At 33.4% G+C, this 24,345-nt stretch overlaps 5 protein-coding genes across 5 annotated transcripts; 2 read left to right on the top strand and 3 right to left on the bottom strand.

Moving 5' to 3' along the window:
- Window positions 1–6: 6 nt before the first annotated feature.
- LOC116340053 (alpha-2-macroglobulin-like) lies at window positions 7–613 on the top strand. Its single transcript, XM_031766232.1, has 2 exons — window positions 7–286; window positions 362–613. Exons 1-2 carry the CDS (start codon window positions 43–45, stop codon window positions 415–417), a joined length of 300 nt encoding a protein of 99 aa, XP_031622092.1. The 5' UTR covers window positions 7–42; the 3' UTR covers window positions 418–613.
- Window positions 614–1,215: 602 nt separating this feature from the next.
- Window positions 1,216–6,370, bottom strand: LOC116340052 (cullin-4B). The gene is made up of 9 exons (XM_031766230.1): window positions 5,908–6,370; window positions 4,374–4,737; window positions 3,968–4,303; window positions 3,709–3,895; window positions 3,429–3,621; window positions 2,729–3,363; window positions 2,455–2,625; window positions 2,213–2,365; window positions 1,216–2,127 (listed from the first exon to the last, which is right to left on the bottom strand). Exons 1-9 carry the CDS (start codon window positions 6,044–6,046, stop codon window positions 2,032–2,034), a joined length of 2,274 nt encoding a protein of 757 aa, XP_031622090.1. The 5' UTR covers window positions 6,047–6,370; the 3' UTR covers window positions 1,216–2,031.
- A 231-nt stretch (window positions 6,371–6,601) lies between these two features.
- Window positions 6,602–9,582, bottom strand: LOC116340058 (mitochondrial intermediate peptidase). The gene is made up of 7 exons (XM_031766237.1): window positions 9,216–9,582; window positions 8,868–9,130; window positions 8,465–8,731; window positions 7,754–8,394; window positions 7,635–7,663; window positions 7,089–7,550; window positions 6,602–7,004 (listed from the first exon to the last, which is right to left on the bottom strand). The coding sequence occupies exons 1-7, from the start codon at window positions 9,366–9,368 to the stop codon at window positions 6,690–6,692; spliced, it is 2,130 nt and encodes a 709-aa protein (XP_031622097.1). The 5' UTR covers window positions 9,369–9,582; the 3' UTR covers window positions 6,602–6,689.
- Window positions 9,583–9,795: 213 nt separating this feature from the next.
- On the top strand, window positions 9,796–15,136 carry LOC116340059 (activin receptor type-1). The gene is given in 9 exon segments (XM_031766238.1): window positions 9,796–9,930; window positions 11,399–11,555; window positions 11,896–11,931; window positions 12,425–12,506; window positions 12,620–12,736; window positions 12,738–13,064; window positions 13,176–13,798; window positions 13,879–14,104; window positions 14,194–15,136. Coding segments are annotated over 9 exon segments (1,782 nt in total). The 5' UTR covers window positions 9,796–9,869; the 3' UTR covers window positions 14,347–15,136.
- A 1,772-nt stretch (window positions 15,137–16,908) lies between these two features.
- Window positions 16,909–22,903, bottom strand: LOC116340243 (UNC93-like protein). The gene is made up of 8 exons (XM_031766623.1): window positions 22,853–22,903; window positions 19,191–19,642; window positions 18,799–19,063; window positions 18,698–18,725; window positions 18,116–18,522; window positions 17,639–17,906; window positions 17,217–17,379; window positions 16,909–17,121 (listed from the first exon to the last, which is right to left on the bottom strand). The coding sequence occupies exons 2-8, from the start codon at window positions 19,469–19,471 to the stop codon at window positions 17,025–17,027; spliced, it is 1,509 nt and encodes a 502-aa protein (XP_031622483.1). The 5' UTR covers window positions 19,472–19,642; window positions 22,853–22,903; the 3' UTR covers window positions 16,909–17,024.
- Between the last annotated feature and the right edge of the window lie 1,442 nt (window positions 22,904–24,345).

The following is a 24,345-nucleotide window of genomic DNA, read 5'->3' as shown; positions in this document are numbered from 1 at the left end:
TATAATCCGCCCAAAGGCAAGGATTCATCGAAGCATTCGAATATGGTGATAGTAGAGGCAGAATTACCAAGCGGTTTCGTTGTCAATGCAGAAGTGCTAAATAGACTTAAGTCAACTCTACCGATTCTCAAGCGCATCGAAACGAAAAACGCTGACACTGTGGCCGTTTTCTATTTTGATCATCTCTCCTCCGAACCAGCTACATTTAAAATTGATGGCTTCCGAGAGCATATTGTTGAGGACCAAAAACCAGCGTCCATTGTGGTTTACGATTATTATGATAATGGTAAGCATTTGTCTGTATAGATTTTGAAGAATCGTGGTGGTTTACAATTGATTCATTTTTTTCTCTGTTCTGCAGCTTTGAGTGCGCGTGAATTTTACTCTTTGCCGGTTAGGATGGAGGTTGATGCCTAAAAGTGTGTGAATCACATGAAATTTACCTCAATTTATCTCAAAAACCGCACAAATACTAATTAATCATAATAAAACCAAAATAATAGACTAATTTAGATATTCTTTTTTAGAAAGAAAATTTTTTTGTGTGACAATAATGTCTTACAGCTCATGCTTTTTACAAATGTTAAATATTAAAGATTTAGAAAAAAAATAATGGCTTTTATTTTGTTCAATTTTTTTGCAATTTTTGCAAAAATTTGGTTTTGAGAGAATCGAAAATGTTTTATGGGAAGTACCGGTTTTTGTTATTGAAATTTCCTCAAATTTGATGAGATTATGTACTTTGGTAAGAAAATAAGAATCACAAGTTTTTATATAAGAATATACATATGTTGATTAAATTACTACGAACATACCAAGAAAAATACTTTTAAATACTTATTGTATTTTCTTGATTCGAAATTGATCGGAAACAAAAAACTTTTAGCAATGAGAGACGTTGTCAATTTTTATAATGAACAACACGCTTCATGGACAAATTATTTAATTTGAGAGGTGATACAATACTTTTGGATCTACGGTGAAATTAATATCTTTAACATATTTATAAGCTACTACAGTTTCCCAGAGAAGATGTGACGTTTCAGGTAACAGGTGGCTCATTTATATTGCTGATCATCGCTTGGATCATTTAAAAAATAACTGTGATTAATTCAGGCTGTGATCAGACGGTGAATAAATAAATAAATATACTTCGTTTCTTTATGATTTCGGTAAGAAAATGTAAATTTTATTCATTCAAATAAAACCCATACATTTGAATTCTTAAAAGTCTTTTTTTATTTCGCTACTTCTTAAGATTTAATTCGCTTCCTCATTCATGACAAATCATTCGATTCAAATGATACATTGAGGATTTTTTTGTGTTGCAATTAATCTGTTATATTCTCTATTAATTGTACGAAGAAAACAAAATGATTCATTTGTTCGCCCATGTTTTCATTGGTAGAAATAGGTGCCATCCCCAATGTAATTTTCAAAAATATTGCCTTATATCATCCGTAAATAATAAACATTGTTTAAAATAAAAAAAAGTTTTGTTTATTTTACAATGGTTTATTTATGGAAAAATCACTGGTTTTGAGCACGAAATCAACGATCATTATATGATATTTTAAACGAAAATTTTCGTGCAATGTTTGTTCCTTTTGTGTACTTGTATTCTCCTGGAGTAATCCTGGTTTCATCGTCGTTTGCTTTTTTTTTTTTTTTTTTTTTTTTTTTTTTTTGAACGTGATTTTGTGTAGATGCATGCAAATACACACGAAAATACCATTTGCGTGAGCAAAAACCAAAAGCCGTATATTTAAAAAAAATTAGTTTAATAATAAAGTAAATTACGAAAACATTCTCTTCTAATCCGAAATGATGTATATTCACTATAAACGCATGGAAAATAGACGGCTTTTGGATAAGATTATTTTGTATCTCTTTTGCAAACACTCAAACTCGATTCTTCGTTTAGATTCCATTTAATATCAAACGTTGTATCTCTGTGTGTGTTTTTTTATTATTATTTCGTAATGGTGAAGAACTACTGTTAGAGTCAGTGATGCTTATAATCAAATGTGTTTAGGCAACGTAATTGTATTGATTTTGATTATCCTTATCTCGTTCCATGTAGTCTCGATCAATCAACGATTCGATACGTTTCTTCAGATCGGCAGGCTGTAACAAACATATTTTCAAATCAATATTTGTTTAGCTAAAACAATTTTATCATGTTTTTTTCTTGAATGAATAAAATACTTACTTTGACTGGGAACGTTAATTGTTTGTACAGTTCACTTATGAGAAGATTGTGGCTCAATGTTTTTCGCATTTTCATGATACGAACTATAGCTGCATCAATTTGATATTGACGATCTTGATATACACGCTCTTCGGTTGCCTTCTGTTCTTCCGTCTGCAAATTGATGAAAACAAAAGAATAAACACGTTTATGGAATAGGCCTGACAAAAGAAATATATCTCCAGTTGCAAAGTGTAACTTACGGTTTCTTTCATTTGAATTTGATTGATTTTGATACGGAATAATTTGTTCGTGAATTCATTGTTGAACTGGAACTTGTCTTTGTCATCCACTTCACGGCCGCGTGGAACTTTTGTGATTACACGCGCCTTTCCACAAGCCAACGATTGCAGGGTTCGTCGTAGTTCTCCATCCTGTAGGTTTAAAAAAAAGAGCAAACAATTTAAAGAGTTGTTAATCTAAAGGAATTTAAAAAAATGTCGATAAAAGTAATTTTGAAAATTCGTTCATAAATACCTCAATACCAGACGCAGCTTTAACTTCCTCGAATGTGAGTGTGTCATTGTCGTTGAAGAGTAACAAAACCAACGCTTGGAATAATGAAACTTGTAAATCTTTTGGACCTTGATCGAATGTGGCTTTCAGTACACAGTGGCCGAGCGTCGGTTGCCACTGTAATTTTCGACCGGTATGCTTTTGCAGATAGAATTTATTGAAAACGGATTGTAGTTCTAGTAATTGTGTTGGCATCGTTACTTCCGTCACTGGATAGCTGGGCCAATAGCCCATCGTTAATATATTTACAGTTAAATCAATTGACGTGTATTCACGTTCTGAATTGGTGCAATGCTGCTTAAATGCTATATTAAGATCTTTACTCAATTCCATATCTTTGAACATTCCTTCCAATTTCGATGTAAAACCACCACCACATTCCTGTTTCAATTTCGATAACATGCTCTTTTCAGCATCGACTGATGCCGATTTGCCTACCAGCAAACGTTTTGCCAAATCTTTTTTGTAGAACGCTTCAAACACATCTTTGCCATGAATAAACCGGAACAATACCATTATTTTATCTAATATTTGTTCCAATTCCTCTTCAGTCGCCTCCTTATTGCCCGATCGTAATTTCATATCAACATATTTAGCTGCACAAAAGAGAGAACAAACATCAATTTTGATTGATTTAGTTAAAGAAATGTGGACGGCGTACCTATTAGTTCAGCAGGCTTGTTTGATCGCTGATTTACGAAAAATTCGAATGCTTCACGTAATGAATTCACATATTTGTCATTGTGTTCAAAGCATGTGCGGACAATATTATCCAATTTATCTTTGAAATCAAGCAAATCCTGAACCATACTTTTGTCCTTTTCCGGATCGATGACGATCGTACGACCTTTTTTCTATTAAAAAAAAAAAATAAAAAAATAAAAATAAATACGAGCTGCTGTAATGTAATTGTGTTCGATTTGGATGAAAAGCAAATTTACCTTGATGTATAAATTAAAATTAACGCATAACTCGTTTAATCCATTTTTAACACGACTGAATAGCGAATACAATAACGATAAATCGCTGAGACGGTTTTCTTCCAACAAATTTTCCAATCCTTTGTGTAGAATTCCAGTCAAATGTTCGGACAATAGCTGTTTTTCCACCGTGTAAATTAATTGAGGCCTAAATTTTTTTTTTAGCAAAATAACAATGAGACGAAATAGACATGGTTAATAGAAATAGTGTGAAACATACTTCGTGACTGGATCAAGATAGTGTAGCAATCGTTCATTTTCTTCGGCCAATCGTTTATCGACGTGCTGCAAATAATCGGGCACTTCAAGCTCTTGCATTTTCTTTTGTCCTTCGGCTTGGTATAGATTCTTTGTTGCAACCAAGAAATTATTCTCAAATGCATCCTGATAAATTTGTAAATCGGACAACATTCGCAAAAGGCTTTTTAGTAACGTTCGATCAACAGCATCGCCGTTTCGTTCTTTTTCGATAAGCATCAATAGACCATCGACGGTACGCTTTTGCACAGTACTATTCATCGCAATATGACTACGGAAGAGATCTAATCCCATATCCCTGTGAATGAATCAAACGAAATAAAATCTCACACGATTTTTATTTATGCAAAATCAATTGAATAACTTACCATATTGAGTGTACGGTTGGATTTTGCAATACATATGTTCGATCTAAATATAGAAAAATACTTCGAATCATAATCATTTGTTGACAATGCGATTGCCAGCATTCGTCCATTTTCTTCAGATAAACCAATTTGTCATTTGTATCGGCGAAAAATGTTTTGATGTTTAATTTAACATGTGATTCGGTAAGGGCAGTCAATTTAGTGTACAGCTGTGAGTCCATTTTGTGACTACACATATTTTCCACAGCCTGATACAATTCTTCCAACGAATATTCGATCGATTTCGATGTTTGAATTGCAACAACAGCCTTTTGCAATTTCTCCCATGTTTTCTCCTGATAATTATCGGGTAGTGTTGGTTTAACTGAACAACGCAAAAAAGAAGAGAGAAAAAAAAATGAGAAATTGTGCGAGGGCCGAGTGAATACAGAAAAAAAGATTTATAAATTATTTGAAACGGTTTGGCAACAAAACGCGGTAAAAATTCATTAGACATGCAATGGATCACACGCGTATAGGTATTTTGCTGCATTCTTCTCATTTATTTTTCATTTTCAATGCGATTCCTTACTTCAAACATTTTATATTTATAAACCGGTGCGACTACGATCTTTTTCGGATGCATTTCGAACGCATTAAATAAAAAAGACAAAACACGGAAACCTTGATGATATATAAATATCGCACATCACGAAATTTGAATGAATTGTGGTTGTTTTATTTAAAATAATCTCGAATTAAATTCAAAGCATGGTTTCGGTATTAATTTTCATATTATCATTGTTGTTGTTACGCTGCAAACCGGCCAATCAACACAAGTGCTGTGTAAGCAATTGAGCATTATTCGATGTACTATCAACAAAAATTGTGTTTGGTTAATATTTTTATATTTAAAAAAGAAATACATGAAGATGATGATTCATCAAATAAATGGGTGCATAAGCAATTTGATCGACTGGAATATTTTGAAAAGATTGTACAATTTGTCAATTATTAACAGATAAAAAAAAGAAAAACGAGTCCGAGAAAAGAATGCGAAACAAGCTCAAAACAAACATTTCCTTATAAGAAAATGTGAGGTTATGTGGGATGTGTTTATGTATGCGCAACTTAGCATTGACCAAGGACCCATTTAGTTGGCACGAAATAACTTTTGCACATACTTTATTCAATGTGCTGTAATATTGTATTCATATTTCGATTATTTTCGACTCTTTCTATTCCAATTGCACGAATTAGACGAAAAAAATATATATTAAAATTTCATCGTGAAATTTCGAGACTAATCATAACGCCAATACATTGCATGAAGCGAATAGCGAACAAATGAACAAATCGAATCACATCGTTGCCGCAAATACACACTTACACCAATCAGTATCAAAGCACGCTTTTATATGCTAAATTAATTCGATCGGATTTATATACAAAAGAAAAGAAACAACTATAAGAGATAAATTTCAAAACAGCGAGTAGATTGTACAAATAGAAACAATAATCATCGTACTGAAAACGGACATCGATGAGATCTTACCTTTGAAATTTTTGATGACAAGCTTTCGAATATCGCTTGGTTTTGATGAACTATTTGTTGGCAATTTAATTAGCGGCCCATTGTTGCTGCTTATCGCCGAAAAATTTGGACGCTTCTCACCACTCTCACCCACTTCCATATCGAGATGCAACCACTCTGTTTTTTTACTAAAGCACTATTTCTTCTATATATTTTTTTATCTTCTCTCTCTCCACCACGATTCTCGCACTTCAATTTATTATTCAGCCAAAAAATTGAAATTTTCAATCTGCGTGTCTTGTCTCTATAAAATACAAACAAAATTTTTGCGCAATTTATTTTCCGTGTTTTCTTTGACTCTTTTCCTTTTTTTTATGGTGTATTCGAATTGAGTTTATAAGATTTTCCCTTTCGTTTATATGGTATGTTTGATGAAGTGTGTATCGCTTCGGTTTTCTTCTCAGTTTCATATACGATTGACATTTACATCGGGCAATACTTATCTATTGACACAAACACATACATACATACATGCACACTCACCTCCGTCTATTGCTCTAAAACACAAAGAGTCCGGCATGTATGGTAGCAGGCACATGCAAAACATCTGCTGTCAAATGATGTCTTGTTTGAAAACTGAACCACTATTATTGGTCACACTTGCCGCGAATAAGAAGATTTATTCATTCAAAAACAGATTCAGCAGCAAACAATATTTTCAAATGTTCAATGTCAAATTTTATTCGGAAAACAATTGTTAACTAAAATGTTAATAAAGAAATTTGTAACTTAAATTAACTAAATCACTTGTGCTTATAACCGATTTCAGCACCGAATTTTCGAATTTTCTCATTCGTTTGTTCGATGTCATCGATTAAACCTTGAGCCAAATACTCCGATGTGATATCATGTTGTAGGAAATTTTTTGCTAAAATTTTACAGGGAACTCCACCACCGTGTGCCAAGCACTCACGGCGAAAACGTTCACCTTCCGTACGACTAAATGGATCATTTTCAAAGTAATTACTCCAAATTGATGCGGCTATTGCACGTGATATCAAGTATGCATAGTATTTTGCACCGTAACCAACTAAATGCGAGAATCGTAGTTGCCAAGCCTATTGAAATTGACAACGAGGATACGGATTTAGTTTTCTTTTTTCAAATTTAATTTTAATCGAAATTCGATTGACAATACTTACCGTATTGTCGACATATGGTATGCTATGATATTGCTGATGAACCTGCCGTAAAATATCTGTCGTTGTAGTAGTTTCATCAACCTTTGGCACTCCATGATATACTTGATCCAATGCTGAGTAAAATACTTGCACTTGAGTTTCCGATGCCGAAAATAAATGCTTTGAAATGCACAATCGATTCATTAACGATTCGGGCATTGGTTCATGCGTTTGAAAGTGGCGGGCAAATGTTCGTAAAACACGCGGATCACTGGCAAAATATTCCATTAACACGGACGGCACTTCGGCAAAATCGGTGTGGCATCTCGTTCCAGAGATATGTTGGTATTTTGTACGTGCAAGCATTGCATGCATCGCATGACCCATTTCGTGAAAGAGATTATCAACCATAGGTGGTGTTAACAGGGTTGGACCCGACCACCGTGGTGCATTTAAATTTAATGTAACTACTACGATTGGACTCTAGAAAGGATAAAGAGTTAGAGATGGCAAATTTTTTTTTTATATTTTTGATTTTCAAATCTGAAATTATCATTGTTCACTCACCTGATAACTTCCATCTGGTAGACTCTTACCTAAGTGGACAATCGCAAAAGAAAAGAACGAATAATCAAAAAAATAATAATAGAAAAGCAATTTTCAAGTGAATCGGCCCAGACTCTTACCACCGCGTAATGTGAAATGGCAATCTTGATGAGGTTTCTTTGGACGATCATAAAAATCGCAATAAATATGCCCTAAAAATCCCTCCGTCTCATGTTTCACAGCCAATTTATAAATGTTATCTGCCCACGATTCACCGTTTCGTATGTGCTCATATTCAAAGTAAACGCCATACAACGCCTTCACCACATTATTTATTCCTTCCATACATGCGCCCAAACTAAAATATGGCGCAAACTCTGACGATGATACTTTTAAAAAGTCTTTTTTATATTTGCCCGTATAATATGCGGTATCCCATGCCCCCAACACACTATTACCACCCAATTCGGATTGTTTCATTTTTGTCATGGTGCAATAATCAGCTTCCGCGTATGGCCTTAGTTTATTGGTCAAAACATTCAAGAAATCCATAGCTAATTCAGGATTTGCGATGGTACTATTGTTCACCGCTCGATGTGCATATGTCGGAAATCCACAAACCGTGGCCAATGCATGCCGATGATTCAACAATTCGGTTAGTAGGTATTGCTGCCGTTCATCTGGATACAAATACAATCGGTATGCCATCTCTCGCGCTAATGCATTTCCAGAATCGGCATATAAACTTGAAACAAGGTAATTATCACCGTCGGCGGTAAAACTGGTAAAAACAAAAAGACACATTTTGTTAGTGAATGTGGATTATTTTCGGAGATGTAATCAAAACATACTATTTTTTAACATTATCAGGCAATGATTTTCCTGAAACAGTTCTCGGTTTCAGGGCGCCAGCCAAGAAACGTTGTCCGATTCGTAAGATGCAATCATTTAAATATACAACACTTTTACGCGCCTGTTCGTCCAAATGAATGCCACTCTGTTCAAAATCATATAGAAATAAGTCGACAACATCCTTATCAAGTGCATCCATTGGTAAATGATCACCATTTACTGAGACTCGTTTTAGTGTTTCATAAAGTCCTTTATGCGTATTGAGTCTGTGTTAAATACAAAGGAAAAAAAACTATTAACTAAACGGAAAGAGATATTGAAAGATGATTTTCAGAGCACAAAATTATAATGTAAACGACAAAGATGTTGATTTCACATTTGAAAAAAAAAGTCAACACATACTTTTCAACAATTTTACAAATTTCAAAGCATGCTTCTTCGGCTGCATTCCTAAATTTTGATGATGGATGTGCATATCGAATGAATTCAGTCATATCGGCCACTTTGCACAATGTATTCGACAATTCATCGAATACTTCGACCATTTTCCGTTGTCGGTTCGGCGAAATAATTTCGTCGACAAGCTCACTGCAACGATTTGTAACATTTTCTTGCAGTAAATAGAAACCTTCGTGCGAATGTAATTCCGGAAAATCCAGAAGACCCTACAATAAAATACAAATAGTGCCACACAGATTGTAATCGGATGTGTTTCATTGAATTGATAGTAAAAAGTGCATTTGTACTCACTGTACGTTCACATTTCAAAAAATTCCATCGATCATCTTCAGGTTTGGAATTAAAATGATTTGCCAAATGTGACCATGTTGTAACTGTTCGTGCTCGGTTAATGTGAGCATAACACAATTGAAATGGTCGTATGGCCCGTTTCAAATGAAACATTGTTGTGAAAAACACTTGAATCGTGCCGATTTTAAGTGGAAACTATCGTCAACAATTTATGCAATATGAATGGCAACTGTGTGTGAATCAACCAACAACAAAAAAATTACTCTTTGCATTGGTTAGAAAAAAATGTCAAATAGCATGGTGTGCCTGTGTAAAATCCGAATCAAAAGTCTGACATTTCATTTCCATCGGACCAGTTTTGAGCTTTTATGACAGATGACCGAAAGAGATCACATTCTACAACGCTACATATCCATCTCATTTCAACACAATGGCGCCAGTGCATAGATATCACACAGACTTACAAAACTAATCCGCAGGTCATTATATTCAACGCACAGTAAATGTCATCGCATCGAATGGAATATACAACATACACACACTCACTCGCACACACCAACACACTCAAACATCTCGAAGAAGAAAAAAAGAGAAATAACAAAAACGAACAAACAGAAGGTGGAAAGAAGTCAAAAGAAAATAACTTCGAAAACAATGGCGACCAACATGTTCCCGAAGACGATAATATTTATATTATTTTTGACGATTTGTCAGGGTAAGTGTTGATATTTTATTTGAAAAAAGTGAAATTTCCATGGAGCAATGCATAAAAAGTGAATTAAATTTTGTGTGAATTTTATGTTCGGTGTCGATAAAAAAAATACAAACGAAGAAATGCAAGTGAATTACATTTTTTTTGGTTCGATTTTGTACCAGTAAGATTTAATGTGTATATGCTGGGATGTGTGTGCGTTGATCGTATTTTCAATCATATCACATAAATATCACTGTGTAGACAAAATATCAATTGGAGCCAGTCTGATGTCTAGACGGATTTGAAAAAACGCTTTTCTCTTCCTCTCGATAGGCCCAAAGATTGAAAAAGTAATGACAGAACACACGATCGAGTGTACATTTTGTTTATTGAGTATCATTTTATTAAATTAGCGACAAGCAGAATGTTAAATAGCTACCACACAATGCAAATGAACTAACTATAGGTATTTGGAATTGTTTTCATGTCAACCACTAAGAATTGAGAAGCGTTCAAAAAAAAAAATTTTTTTGCTGAAAATGCATTTTGAAAGTAGAAAAATCGAAACTCATCGCACGAACATTTTTATTTTTTGTAAAATTATTGCCATGTTTAATAAATGCACCGACGACATTAGGTATCGGCACTTGTCGTACAAAGAAGAAGTAAAATGAAAAACACACACATATATAGAAAAAAAATGTGCATAAATCCACTTGCATAACACAGAACGCGCCGAATTCCTCTTTTATTCATGTTACGTGTAACTCTTTTTGATATAGTGTATTTATGTGTGTACGAAAGTGTCTTCTGATTGTATGCGCGTCACATTCCGAAAACAATTCTCAACCTTAACTAAACGTAAACAAACATGGATCCGAGTGTATCTTCGTTTGTATTGAACTTTTAATTAAAAAAAATATATGTGACGGAAATTCACTTATCTCAACAGTTTTGATTGTTTTTTTTTTTTTTAATTTTATCAATGTTCAAATCTTTCATTCTTTTAAAATATTGTGATAAAATTTAATTTATATTTATCCGAGTTGAAAAATGCATTACAAAGCAAATATGATGAACTATGAAATTTTTTCTTAAATTCCATCAAACATTTGACTGATAATAAATTTGCCTTTGTTGATGCTTCTATAATAAAAGTTCTATTTTCGGACCAAGATTCAAACCCATTGGTATATTTTTAAACACATAAAAGCTGCAGCTCCTTACGACTGGTTGAATTTGATACTCAAATGAAACAGCAGAAATGGAAAGAATTAAAGAAAATTTCAAAAATCTTCAAAGTACTATAATTGGGCATTTATCCAATTTCGTACAACATTTTTTAGTATTGCAAATATATGAATTAATTTGAAGAATATTTAAATGAATTTTAAAGAAATTCAGCTCATTCAAAAATTATTTTTTACGTAGAAATGAAATAAAATTATTAAATGAAAATAACTTTACCCAAAAAAATCCATGCATGTAGGAACAAATGCGGCAATCAAAGACAAGATACAGTCAGATGAAAATAACGCGGACACCGATACAAATTCGGAAATTCGTGAAAAGACTGTGCCAGATTTGGAATTGATGCAAAATCGAAATCAACATCATCGTATGATGAACACAATCCAATCGATAAGGTAAGCAATAAAATCCCACCCTCCGTTTTCCACTTCATCGAAACTGTAGGGCTAGTTAAAAAAAAAACAACAACTTTTATTGAAAACAGATTCAATTCATTTGACGGTTAGAACTGTGCGAATTTTAAATCTTCATAGGGGTTTAGTTGAAATCCAACCACAATAAAATGATAATTAAATCGCTAGTTATATTATCGATCACATAATTGACCCTGTATTATTTGTATTTACTTTACCTTCTCTCTCTCTCTCTTTCTCTTTCTCCATATCTCTGACTCACGAACAAAAAAAATCCAAAAAAATCCATGAAAACATGAAACCGAATCGTTATTGTAAAAAGGAGGCATTCAAAAACGAAGCGACGTATGAAAAAAAGGTAACACCACCACCCACCAACACATATTTAATGATGTTTTGAGTTGAAACATGCACGAATCTCCGTTAAATACATATCTCTGAAGTCTTTTGTTTAATTTTTGTTTGTTTGTGAGAACGACAATTTAATTGCCTTGAATCATTAGTTTGTTTTGATTGCGTGAATTATCTCTTGATTGACTAGAAAAATATTGTACTTTTTTGATTTGTGTTTAAATAGCCGAAACACGGAAAATGTCGTATGAATTTTTGCTTCCTTTGTTTTTTTTTTAAATTTGTTTGTTTTCTTTTTTTGTACCTAAGACCAATATAGCACGTTCTTTTTCTGTTAGATGTAGTTTTCGTTCGATACTTTTTTTTGTGCGAGCCATTTCGTTTTGAATTTTTGATAATTTTTACTTGGTTTTCCGTTTTATTTTTATTATATGAACTTCTATTTTATATAATGGTCGAAATGGTAAATTAATTACTTCAATTTCCAACGCTATTTTCAGATACAAATGTTATGTGTGTGAATCGTCAGATTGCCACAATTTACCCGAAGAAGCGTCACACATCTGTACAAATGCGTTGCAGGTAACACTTTGCAAATGATGGTGAAATGATCTGATTTATTGATCGAGACCCGATTCCCAACCAGATTCAAACTGTATCGAAATAAAATGACTTATGTATTTCTGAATTTTTAGTGTTGGAAATCGCGTGTGCGTGATGCATTTGGGGTTGAAACGGTTTCACGTGGATGTACAACACAACATGATCATTTGCCATTTTACTGTAACAACTATGCGCATTCATCATCGCCAAAAAAAACGAGACACATCCGGCCAATATAATATTGAATGTTGTGTTGGTGATTATTGTAATAATGGCACATTTCCAGAATTACCACCATTGCCAAATGACGATCACGATGCGACCCACATCAATTCGACACGAAATTACATTGTTTTAACACTTGGAATGTTTGGTGCGCTCATTGCAATTGTTATGATTGTCTGTGTAGTTTTGTACATAAGACGTCGAACCGACCACAAACGAATGGTGCCGTCCCGAACCAAACACGATCAAGATACATACTATGCCGGCGATGAATTGCTTCGAGTCACAAGTGCCGGTGATAGTACGCTGAGGGTAAGAACCGTAACTTTGATAGAAAAATGACAAAAGAAAAAATCTTTTAAAATGAATATATTCCACGGATTAATTTTAAATAAAATTGTTTGTCGTTTATTTAATTTGCAGGAATACATGCAACATTCGATGACATCAGGATCGGGCGGAGGTTTACCATTATTAATTCAACGAACACTATCAAAACAAGTGACACTTATGAATTGTATTGGTAAAGGGCGATATGGTGGTGTTTGGCGTGGTATTTGGCACGGTGAACAAGTTGCCGTTAAGATTTTCTCCAGCCGTGACGAAGAATCGTGGAAACGAGAAACCGAAATTTATTCAACAATTTTATTGCGACACGAAAATATTCTCGGCTATATTGGTTCGGATATGACATCACATAATTCGAGTACACAATTATGGGTGTTAACACATTACTATCCACTTGGTTCATTATACGATCATTTACATCGTTCAGCATTATCACATCATGACATGGCCATCATTTGTCTGTCCATTGCCAATGGGCTGGTACATTTGCATAACGAAATTTTCGGTACAAAAGGAAAACCGGCAATAGCTCATCGTGATCTCAAATCGAAAAACATTCTTGTACGTGAAAATGGAACGTGTGTGATTGCCGATTTTGGTTTGGCCGTTATGCATAAGCCAAATGCACCATTGGACATTGGATCAAATCCGCGTGTCGGCACCAAACGCTATATGAGTCCCGAGATTCTTGATCAACGGTTAGATATAAAACCCAAAAAAAAAAAAAAAAATCAACTTTTATTTTATTAACATAATGAATTCGTCTTCTCTTTGGTAGCATAAATTTGAATTGTTTTGAATCGCTACGACGTGCCGATGTATACTCATTTGCACTGATTATGTGGGAAGTGTGCAGACGAACCATTTCCGGTGGCTTTGCCGAAGAATATAAGGTGCCATATTATGACGTTGTGCCATCTGATCCTGGATTTGAGGATATGCGAAAAGTCGTCGTGATAGACAGCTATCGACCGTCAATACCCAATCGATGGAGTTCAGATAACGTAAGTTATCACCTTTTTTACATACGTACTGTGGTCAAATTAAAGAAACTTTTTTAATACTATTTTCGTTTACGTTATTCTCTTCACAGTTAATGGATGGCATGTCAAAGTTAATGCGTGAATGCTGGCATCCGAATGCGAATGTGCGTTTGCCAGCACTTCGTATCAAAAAGACACTACAAAAATTGGCCGAGGCATCAAGCGATGTTAAAGTTGGTTATGACGGCGAGATATATGTGTGAAAAAATATTGTATCGAACGCGATACGATCGATTCGCAAACATCGATTGAAAATTTGGCCTTCTTTTTGGAAAATGCCTTAAATCAAGAGAGAATGGATCGATACAGAGATGATTCGTTTCCCAAAATATTGATATTATTTTTAATTGGCCGAATAACAAAAACTTATTTTTATTATATAACAATCGAGTGAAATTGTCAAGTCTCACTTGGTTCCTATATAGTGATTGAGCAAGCGAATAATATAGAATGTGTTGAAATGCTTGTGTTTTACAAGCCAGTGTAATGTATAGTAAAAAAAACAAATTATATATATACAAAAATTAAAATAGAGTATAACGTCATCAAAACTGTCTGATGACAAACCGACTGAAAAGCAACGAATCAATAAGAAACAAATAAAATCAAATCACTCATACCGACCGTCGATCAGAAGCAAATTCAAACCGAAAAACATGTTGCTAGGCTCAACAAGTTTCCTATATTGTCATTGATTGAGCACATTGTCCATCGTATTCTTTTTTTAGTTATTTTTATTAATTAGAAATAGTTGCCATTCGTTTTACAAATTGAAAAGAGATGCATAATGAATAAATTCATTAATTAGAATTTAATGAATAACTAATAATGTTAGATTTATGTATTGTTTCACATCGCAAATAATCAAATATCTACTCTAATTTAAATTAAGCCAGATAGATTTGAAAGTATGAGAATTGTTTCGTTTCTAGAAATTCATTTTCATTTTATTTGTCATTTAATACACATCTTGCATCATTTGTTCACATTTTACATTCACATTTATTATTGTAAATCGTTCATAATTCATTCGTATATCACATTTTTTTTACATGGACAACCTCGTTCAAAGAAGAAGATGAAATATATGACTAGAATCATATTATAGTATATTGATTGTGGTGTGTCAGTTTTCTAACATACAGACTAGAGTTTTTTTTTAAATTGCATTAAAATAGAATTCGTTTCATTTTTGTTTCGAATGAAATTTGTCTACTTATTATCTCGCGTACAAAACACTAAATAGTACACACACTCACAAACACACACACACAAAGTTAGACGAAAATCAAATCCGTATTAATAAATCATAGAAACGAGAGTACCATTAAATCGGTGCTAATGGTAGACTAACCATTATTATATACCGAATTAATTATTATATACCGAAAGACAAATGGAAAATAAATGTTGAAGAACAAAAGTAAAACCTTATAAATAAAAAGTAATTAAAATCAAAAGACGTTTTTTTATTTTCCTTCAGTGCTGAGATTTAAAAAAAAAACTTTAAGATTGACTTGAAAGAGAAATCTTTGTGAAATGAAGTTGTTGCTATGAAATGCCCAGAGGTGAGCAAATCTCTGAACTAATTAGCAGAAAAACTTTAGAAAAAAGTTCGAAATCATTGAAGAAAACGAATGGACCGATGAACGTAAGACTTACTTTTCCGTCTTAATACCGCCAGATTATATGGAATTGGGATTAAATATTAGATACGAATGGAAATATTAAAGTAAATTGAAGAGCAGTCGACTGACCCATGTATTTATGTGTGGAGCGAATTCATACATTGAATGAATTCCAATTTGTGAACTTTGAAATCTGTGTGGATGGCATATGTGACATTTTTTTTAAATTTTCTGATACTTTTCTCATACTTAAAGCCATCACTCCGAACACACGTAAATCATATCCTGAATAATATGCAGAAAATTTCTGCACGTTTGTTTGCCATAAAACTTTAAATTGTCATAAAAGTAAAATGATCCGGAAGTCATTTTAACGCATCTTTTATTTTTTGTTAAATTTCTCACTCTACTCAATAGATGCCACTGCCGAAAAAAAACATTATTGGAATTTTGTTCTGGGTTTTTTACATCGCTCCACTCTTTAGTACCCACACCATCAAGTCTTTAGTGGAGGTGACGTTTTTTTTTAAATACTTGCCTACAATCTTTTTTTTGTTGCTTCCGCGCGATTTATCATTATGTTCCGTTCATTCATTTGGAGCGTATAATATGCATATTTGTTGTCTTCATGAATATTAATGCGGTCGGTGTATCTAGTTAGCGTTTGATAGTTCTGAATATGTCGTCTGGCTTACCTTCAACGAATTTACAAGATTCATTAGTCAAACCTGATGGAATTAATAAGTTCAGTATGCCATTTATATTCTGTAAAATTGAATTATGCGAATACCGGAGAAGAGTGAGGCACGTACTAAAAGTATAAAATCAACGAACAACCATTACCGTCGATTAAAAAAAGCGAAAAAGTGCTTTAAAAAGCCAATTAAAATTGTTAAGTGGTTTGCCTAAAAACAGATGGAAAACGCGAGGTAATTGAACTGAATCGTAAAGATCAAGTGGATTAAATTTAAATCTATTACTACATGTATTTGAATTGCATACACATCCACGGTATAAATGCATTTCTTTTAGACACAATGCCCAAGAATTTCGTTTATTTTTATAATAAAAATATACACAAAATAAATGTTTTTGCTTTAAAAAAATTCTTTTTTTTTAAATATATGTAATCATGAATTTTTGGTAATACTGAATGGAATGTCTAGTTGTTTTTATTGTCGTCTAAAGAATGTATCAAAATATTAATGCCTAAATATTGATTTCACATTAAATTAAAGTCAAATGTAATAATTCTAACATTTTGTATCGTCATTGGCTTGTTTATACGGCATTGAGTTTTTGGCTTCCGTTTGGAATTCGTTGTTTCTCTTGAATTCTACAATTGCATAGCTGCAAATAGATATAAATATATGTAAGAAAATTTCTAGCGAAACAAATACTAGTGAAAATTGATGATAATCGTAAAAAAAAAATCGAAATATTACCCAATAATGCCAATCAGCATAAGTGCAAATAATGCTTCGATTTTTGTGGAAGCGCATAGCATGGGACTTAAACTGTACGCTATTACTGAGCCACATGATTCAAATAGCCGGAAATTGCTGAATGCAGCCTCTTCTTGACCGCGGAATAGTATACCATAATATGCTAATATATGAAAATGCAAATTAAATATTATTAAAAACAAAAATATATATGATTGTCCGAGAATGAATGTGAGTCTTCTCCTGAGAGTTTATTGAAATGTAACACCGCCATACAAAAAATGCTGACTGTCAGCTATTTTTGTATGGCGGTGTTACATTTCAATAAACTCACAGGAGAAGACTCACATTCATTCTCGAACATTCATATATAAAGATGTAAGAAAAACGTAATTCAAACATTTTGCCGTACGTATACTTACAATTAATAATAACAAGCCATGTTCCATCGAGTAAGCCCCAAATGGCAGCCATCGAGCAGTATGCGACAAAATCGTTTGGAACAGCTGCCCATTGACGCATCCACATCAATAATGTGCCATGTAAAACGAGTGTTAACGTTAAAATCTTGTTTCGGCCCACAATTTTTGCCACAAAACTTGTTAGAGCTGCCGCAATCGTATTCGCTAATCCGAAACAAATCATCACATAACCGATTCGAGGAATTCCCCATCCGCATGCAATGAATGCCTGAAAGGTGTAGGAAAATCAATCAAATATTTTATGCCTGAATCACTTGAGCGATAAATGGATTTTTATCAATTGCGAAAGGATTTTACACAGGCCACCAGACAGTGTGTGTTGGCATCGTAAGCACCAAATTGAAATGGAGAAATGTTGAGGAAGAGAATGAGAATGAATGAGAGTGAAACGGTATAAGTGTAGGTGATTGCACGTACCGATGTAAAATCAACCGCCATAAATGCTTGTTCAGCGCCAATGAACATTGTGATTGGTAGTAATAAAATTTGCTTCACTTGCATCAATTGCTTTACGGTCACCGATAACAAACGAATACCCGATAATTCCGATCCACTGCCTTTTCGGCCCATTTCATAACGCTTTAAACCATCAACAGCAACCGCAATTAAAAGACTCGCACCAATCATCATCGCCAAGAAAATCAACATCAACATTTGCACTTTTGATTTGTCTGGCGGCGTTAAATTTGGATTATTTGCCGCAGTAATTCCCGGACAAAATTCGGCTCCGCAAAGTTTTGCCACATTTTTACTAAGCTCCTCAAATGCCATTGCTTCAATTGTATCATTTGAATATTGTATTGCTGGCTCACCGTACGATAAAACTTTGAAACGAAACAACGATACAAAAAAAGGGCGAATGGTTGGTTAAAAAAAAGATTAGCAAAAAAATTAATTTCATTTAAATTGTATTTAATACTGTATCAATATGTTTGACATTTATTTTCGTCTCTCCCTATATGAATACCGAAATAATCGAAATCAACTGATTCAACCAACCTGATGATGAGATTAAATTACCCCAAACCTGTCGCGAAAAAAAAGAAGATTATACTCAATAAAAAATATTCTTGCGGAACAAAAATGTGAATCGTCCAAACCTGCGCCATTTGGTAAAATATGAAAAATAGCCCAAAAAATCGCACAACTAATGCATCAGACTTGCTATTTTTTCCATTGAAAATGGCAAGCGCTTCAGCAATTACCGTCAGATATGTGCATTTCGCGCACCACAGAGGTCCACCACCAAAACCGACAGCTAATCCAGATGGAATCATTGTGTATAATCGTGGATAAAGTTGTGACAATATAAACGGCACATAAGCCATAAACGATAATGCCATTGTCCATTTGCATCCAAGCGTTCTGTAAAGAAAACCAGAAGATAAAACATACATGCACAGTGAATCGAAAATCTTCAATAAGCCCAACGAGCCAATACAGCAAAACAAAAAAAAGAGAGAGAAGAGAGATATACATTGCACGCTTTTACCTGATGACCATGACAGGTAGGAAAATATTCGATAGAATCAATGAGCCGTAGATCGCTGCCAAAGTATAAACGCCGACTGCACCATCTGAATTGATGGATGATTGTAAATTGGCTGTGCCATGGAATGCAGTGAATTGCAGCATAAAAGCCATTCCAATCAAAATCACATTTTTGGCGATTCGAAGATTTTCATATTTGCCGGCTTTGTCAAGAAACATTTCACGCTCAATAAGCAGGCCAGTTTGTTGCTGAGTTTTTGTGTCGTCCCCATTTTGCACCATTTTTGTTGCTGCTGTCGTCTCTCTATTCGATTTACAGAATGTCTCTATATCTAATTGGCGACTACAAACAAATCGCTATTCAAAAACACAGATCGTTTATGTGGTTGCCTTTTACTTGTTCACTCAACCACGCTACTCGATCGGTCAATAAATCAGCAAATCTCTATAAAACTATAAATGCATATAAATGAAAAAAAAAAACATATATTTGGATAATTAGAACGACACCGGCTTAATGGTTCTTATATAATTATCGTTATTTGGAAAATCGCATCATTTTTAATTATTTGATTGTTTTAACTATTTGGCTGAAAGAATTGACCGTTGATGCGGCCATGGATTGGTTTTTTATGTATCTATGATTCTACATAGCATTTAGTAATGAACAAATCGATGCGCCAATTAATAAACAATAAATGCCGTTCGGGCTTATTTTATCCATACATTTCGATGACATCAAATCGATGTGAGAGCTTTGACGAAACAAAAAGATGATTTACTTGCGGATTTCAATGAAAATTTAAAAACAAAACTTATAATGGTATAAAATGTTATTCATGGATTCAATTGCAAATTATATGTTATCTATGCGTAAACAATCAATGATCATCATGATTAAATTGGGAATTTGTGTTGTGCTCGACAATGTTTACATGATGAGACACGGAGAAAAAAAATGCACATGATTATATTTCAGATTTTTTTTTATTATTTTTATTGTTCTGAATTTGGTCGGGATTTTTTCGCACTGTGCGTCAATACTCCATAATAATAATTATTATAATAAATGCATGAGTTTAATATTTTCTGCATTGAATCAAGTGATGCGAAACCGCAAAGGGGTCTCTCCCACTTGCTAGTTTATGAAAATTATCATAACACTCGGGAAAAAAATAGCAGAATCTGGTTACATTAATTTTTGTACACCAGAAAAACTAGAAAAAAAATTCTGGGAGTGACTGTTTTAAAATTAAAAAATTAAAAAATCTTTACTTCCTCATTCTATCTTGTGGAAACTTCACTCGAAATCAACATTTTCTTCTTCTAAATAAGGGGGCATTAGAAGAAAATATTGGAGATAAAATGCGAACTTAATGCATGCCGAGAATTAAGTGATGAACCAGCAGAATAAAAGTAATGCGCTTATATGTGTACATAATAAAAATCAAGGTAACGCAATTGCCGTACACGCGCACACACCAAATCCCATGTTAGTGTCACACAGAAATTTATTGAAAATGAGTCGACTTGGTTTTCAGAGTTTATAAATGAGCGCGTACGCGTACATATTAAGCGAACCACTTCATCAAAGTAAACATCTTGCATATTTGCATTAATGTGTGGTTTTATTTTATTATTTACGTTTTTTTCACTTCAGTTCTTATTTCTAAATTTAATTGAAATATACAAATGTCAGAATGTGAGCATTTTTTTTCACTTTTACGCTGTCTTCAAGGTCTTATTTGCCACTTGGTTTCCATTCCAAAAACGATGAAAATACATATATTAAAATGAAAACGTGATTTTCTGTCTATAATGCACTGATTTTATAAATAAATAAAATTACAAATGCGATGAAGAATAAAAGGTAATGAAAAAAAAAAATCGAAAAAAAGAGAGAAACACATTGAAAATAGTCGTGAATCATTCAATTGCCAGATGAATTTTTTGTGTTATGCACGGCGTTTTCATTGTTGCACTTTAATGATAGGGCTAATTACAATTTGTAAATGCATCAAGTGTTCATCGAAAGTGAATGATATTTGCATAGCACTTAACCGCAACACCTGTTCTATACAGAGATATACAGAGACAGAGCGAGAGAATTCCATTTACAATTTAAATCATGATTCTCACCGCCCATTATAACTATATATAAATTGACGTCAATATTTGGTCCATTTGATTTCCAAAGTGGTTTTCGTGTTATTTTTAGGGACAGAATATCAGGAGAAATAAGTAACAGGACACGAATTGTATAGTCATTATGAGTTATCTAATGCACAAATCAATTGTGGCTGCATGAAATTTTAATTTCTTCACCAAAAATGTAAATTACAATTTTCGAATTTCTTGTCGTCCATTGACAAAAATGCATTCGAATTTTGTGGCACAAGGTAACATAAACACGAAACAAATAATAATATTTCGGGATTTGATTCTATTTTTATTACCTTTCAATTCCAATGAAAATGATATTGTGTAAAATTTCCCACACGGAATTGTAATTATTCAAATGTGTTGTTTTCTACTTGAAAATTAAATGGAAAATATTGGTTGTTCTGTCCTTCCATCGAAATATACGAATAGAAGTTCTTATTGAAGAAGTTACTAAAGTAACAATAAATATTCAAATGCATTTTGTCAATTCCCGCATGGATTTTATGGTGTTTATTGCTTTGCGCGTAAATCATTGTAAATTGGTGTGTTGCACACTGAACACCGATTGTGAAATGATATAGTATACAGCGTGCATAAGATAGACACGTTTTTCCATTGTATAAATCCTTGTCAAACACTTCAAATACTCGAAATAGTTAACAGCAATATAAAGTGTTGTCGGCATTCAATGCAATATTCACTCGATGGAAGACAATGAGGAAATCCATTTCGAATGCGATATATATATATATATGCTATGTAGATTTGCAACAATTCATTAATGTCAGACTACGAAATTAATTCACTTGCATATATATTGCAAATGTAACTGATGGTAAATTATGCACAAACATAGTAATTACATTACACAAAAGAGACGTTATTTTCACGATTTTAACAACTGATTGTATGTATGCTTCCTCTTTTTTTTTGTCCGTTGATAGAACGATATAATCGCATCTTACACGTCGTGATTCATTTAATTTATTGAAGTTGAATAAATGCTCTTAGTGTTTGATCGTATTTTACTAAAATGACGGTAAAAACCAATTCACATGTTATTTTATACTTTGAAAAACCTCCAAAAAAATATGCATTACAATTATGATAGTTGTGTTTTTTGTCTTAAAATAGCATTTTCGCCATCTAAATTGGTCAATTTGTACATGATTATTGTCTTAAAATTGTAATAATCCCCATAACTTATTAGTTAAATTATGGCCCAATGGTACAACAAAAATTTGGTTTAATTCATTGCACGGTGACCTTCATTTCTGCCATTTGATACCATTTTTATTTGTTGAATTTACTTGAAGTCATCATTGACACTGAACCTTGATATTGATCTCGTGTCTTGCAACGTCTTACAATGTCTTTGGTATAATTATACATACACAGGAAAACGTTCAATTAACTCATTTTTATGAATGAATGTAAGATAAATGCAAATTGTTTAATTTCTTTAGTTTAAAAATATTTTCAAAAATTGTGTGTTTGTACCTGCTTTTGGATATATTTTTTTCACAAAATTTCTAAAAATATGCACGATCACAAATAGGTATTTTTTTTTTCTTTAAATAATTTTAAACTGTCAACTGTTTTGAAGAAATCAGAAAAAAAAATTCGTATTTTTTTATTTCATCTTAGAACACGCAACAATTTTTTTTATGAGCTTAACGATCAAACAACAAAACAAAACTAAATCCCAAATTCCCAACGCATGGATAAATCAGAGACGAAGTGCAGATAAACAAATAGTGTCTTTAAAAAAAACGGGCGCACTTTTGCGCAAGTAATTGTGCTCTGTGTGGCGATCACTGCAAAAGCAGCTGTTTTGTGCTGGACGATCGCATCGGTACACTGTCTGAGTAGTTTGAAATACATTGCGCGATTAGAGTGAAAAAAAAAACTTTCTAGCTGAATAGAAGTGGTCAGGCAAGAATATAACATTAACGACATGTTTGGCTTTGATTTGTATGTGCGTGTGTCATCATGTGGTCAATGTCTATGTATTTTATGTTTTATTTTTCGTGTATTATCCAATTTTTAGTATTTAAATTAAGCAAATTATATATATATTGCCAAGTGTTACCAGTGAAACACCACAAAATCGTAGAAGCATCGGTCAGATTTTATGATCATTGTATGTATACAGAGCGTGGTGTGGCCTACGAAAACCGCCAATTGAATAAAACCATCACTTTATCTAAATAAATACGTTAAGAATATCTATACACAAAAATAATACAAAACAAATGTTAAAACACTTGAAAACAAAAAGAGTATAGTGTCAACAATGAAGACCGGTTCGTAGAGTTTACATCGCAGGGAAACCCATTGATGGCTTCAGCTTATTGCTTGAATGAAACCAACAACAACAACTACACAATATTGTATTGTATGGTTTTACGGCGCACGCAATGGGATTTTTTCGCTATTATTTCTCGTTGCAATTGGAACGGGTGATTGGATATTTTACGGTGATTTTGTTGCCAGTATTTTATATGATACATATTTAACTGGAAATCACAGCGGACGGCAGTACGCGCGAGTGACGAAACCACATTAGTTTGTTGAAAAGTCGAACTCGCTATATATACACGTAATATACGAAATCCAGACCTAGAAGGCCGTTGGCCCCGGTTGATGTATGGTTGGAAAGCCCTTAGGCTATAGATCAAGAAATAATATCAAAGTTTGAAAATCGGTCCACCCGTCTTCAAAATATGGTCCTTTCAAGAAAAGGGTCAAAATTCAGTTTCATGACCATAGATGGCACTAAATGAGGTCATTGACCCCTAAAACATAATATACGGATTCTGGAGCTCAATACCTTTCCAACGATACCTCAAACGTCGAAATCGATCAATCCGTTCGAAAAATTTATTATTTTAAAAATTTCATATGAATCTCCATGAAAAATCAAAATGTCTGTCTGTCTGTGCGCAATTTTGCGTACTCGATTCTGATCTTTTTGAAACTTTCTGTGATTA

This window comes from Contarinia nasturtii, unplaced genomic scaffold, assembly GCF_009176525.2.
Source record: "Contarinia nasturtii isolate CC-2019 unplaced genomic scaffold, AAFC_CNas_1.1 Cnas_scaffold_630, whole genome shotgun sequence".
Taxonomy (NCBI): Eukaryota; Metazoa; Arthropoda; class Insecta; order Diptera; family Cecidomyiidae; genus Contarinia; species Contarinia nasturtii.
Note: the sequence above shows the minus strand (reverse complement) of the source record. Positions and strands in the feature narration are given on the sequence as shown.

Coding starts and splice junctions, on each gene's coding strand:
- LOC116340053 (XM_031766232.1), top strand. CDS start 43: ATGGTGATAGTAGAGGCAGAATTACCAAGCGGTTTCGTTGTCAATGCA. Junction 287..361: donor TTACGATTATTATGATAATG/GTAAGCATTTGT, acceptor TCTGTTCTGCAG/CTTTGAGTGCGCGTGAATTT.
- LOC116340052 (XM_031766230.1), bottom strand. CDS start 6,046: ATGGAAGTGGGTGAGAGTGGTGAGAAGCGTCCAAATTTTTCGGCGATA. Junction 3,896..3,967: donor TATCTTGATCCAGTCACGAA/GTATGTTTCACA, acceptor AAAAAAATTTAG/GCCTCAATTAATTTACACGG. Junction 2,626..2,728: donor AAGCTGCGTCTGGTATTGAG/GTATTTATGAAC, acceptor TTAAACCTACAG/GATGGAGAACTACGACGAAC.
- LOC116340058 (XM_031766237.1), bottom strand. CDS start 9,368: ATGTTTCATTTGAAACGGGCCATACGACCATTTCAATTGTGTTATGCT. Junction 8,395..8,464: donor CCTGATAATGTTAAAAAATA/GTATGTTTTGAT, acceptor TGTTTTTACCAG/TTTTACCGCCGACGGTGATA. Junction 7,005..7,088: donor TACCATATGTCGACAATACG/GTAAGTATTGTC, acceptor CAATTTCAATAG/GCTTGGCAACTACGATTCTC.
- LOC116340243 (XM_031766623.1), bottom strand. CDS start 19,471: ATGGTGCAAAATGGGGACGACACAAAAACTCAGCAACAAACTGGCCTG. Junction 18,726..18,798: donor TATTTTACCAAATGGCGCAG/GTTTGGACGATT, acceptor TTTTCGCGACAG/GTTTGGGGTAATTTAATCTC. Junction 17,122..17,216: donor ATGCTGATTGGCATTATTGG/GTAATATTTCGA, acceptor ATCTATTTGCAG/CTATGCAATTGTAGAATTCA.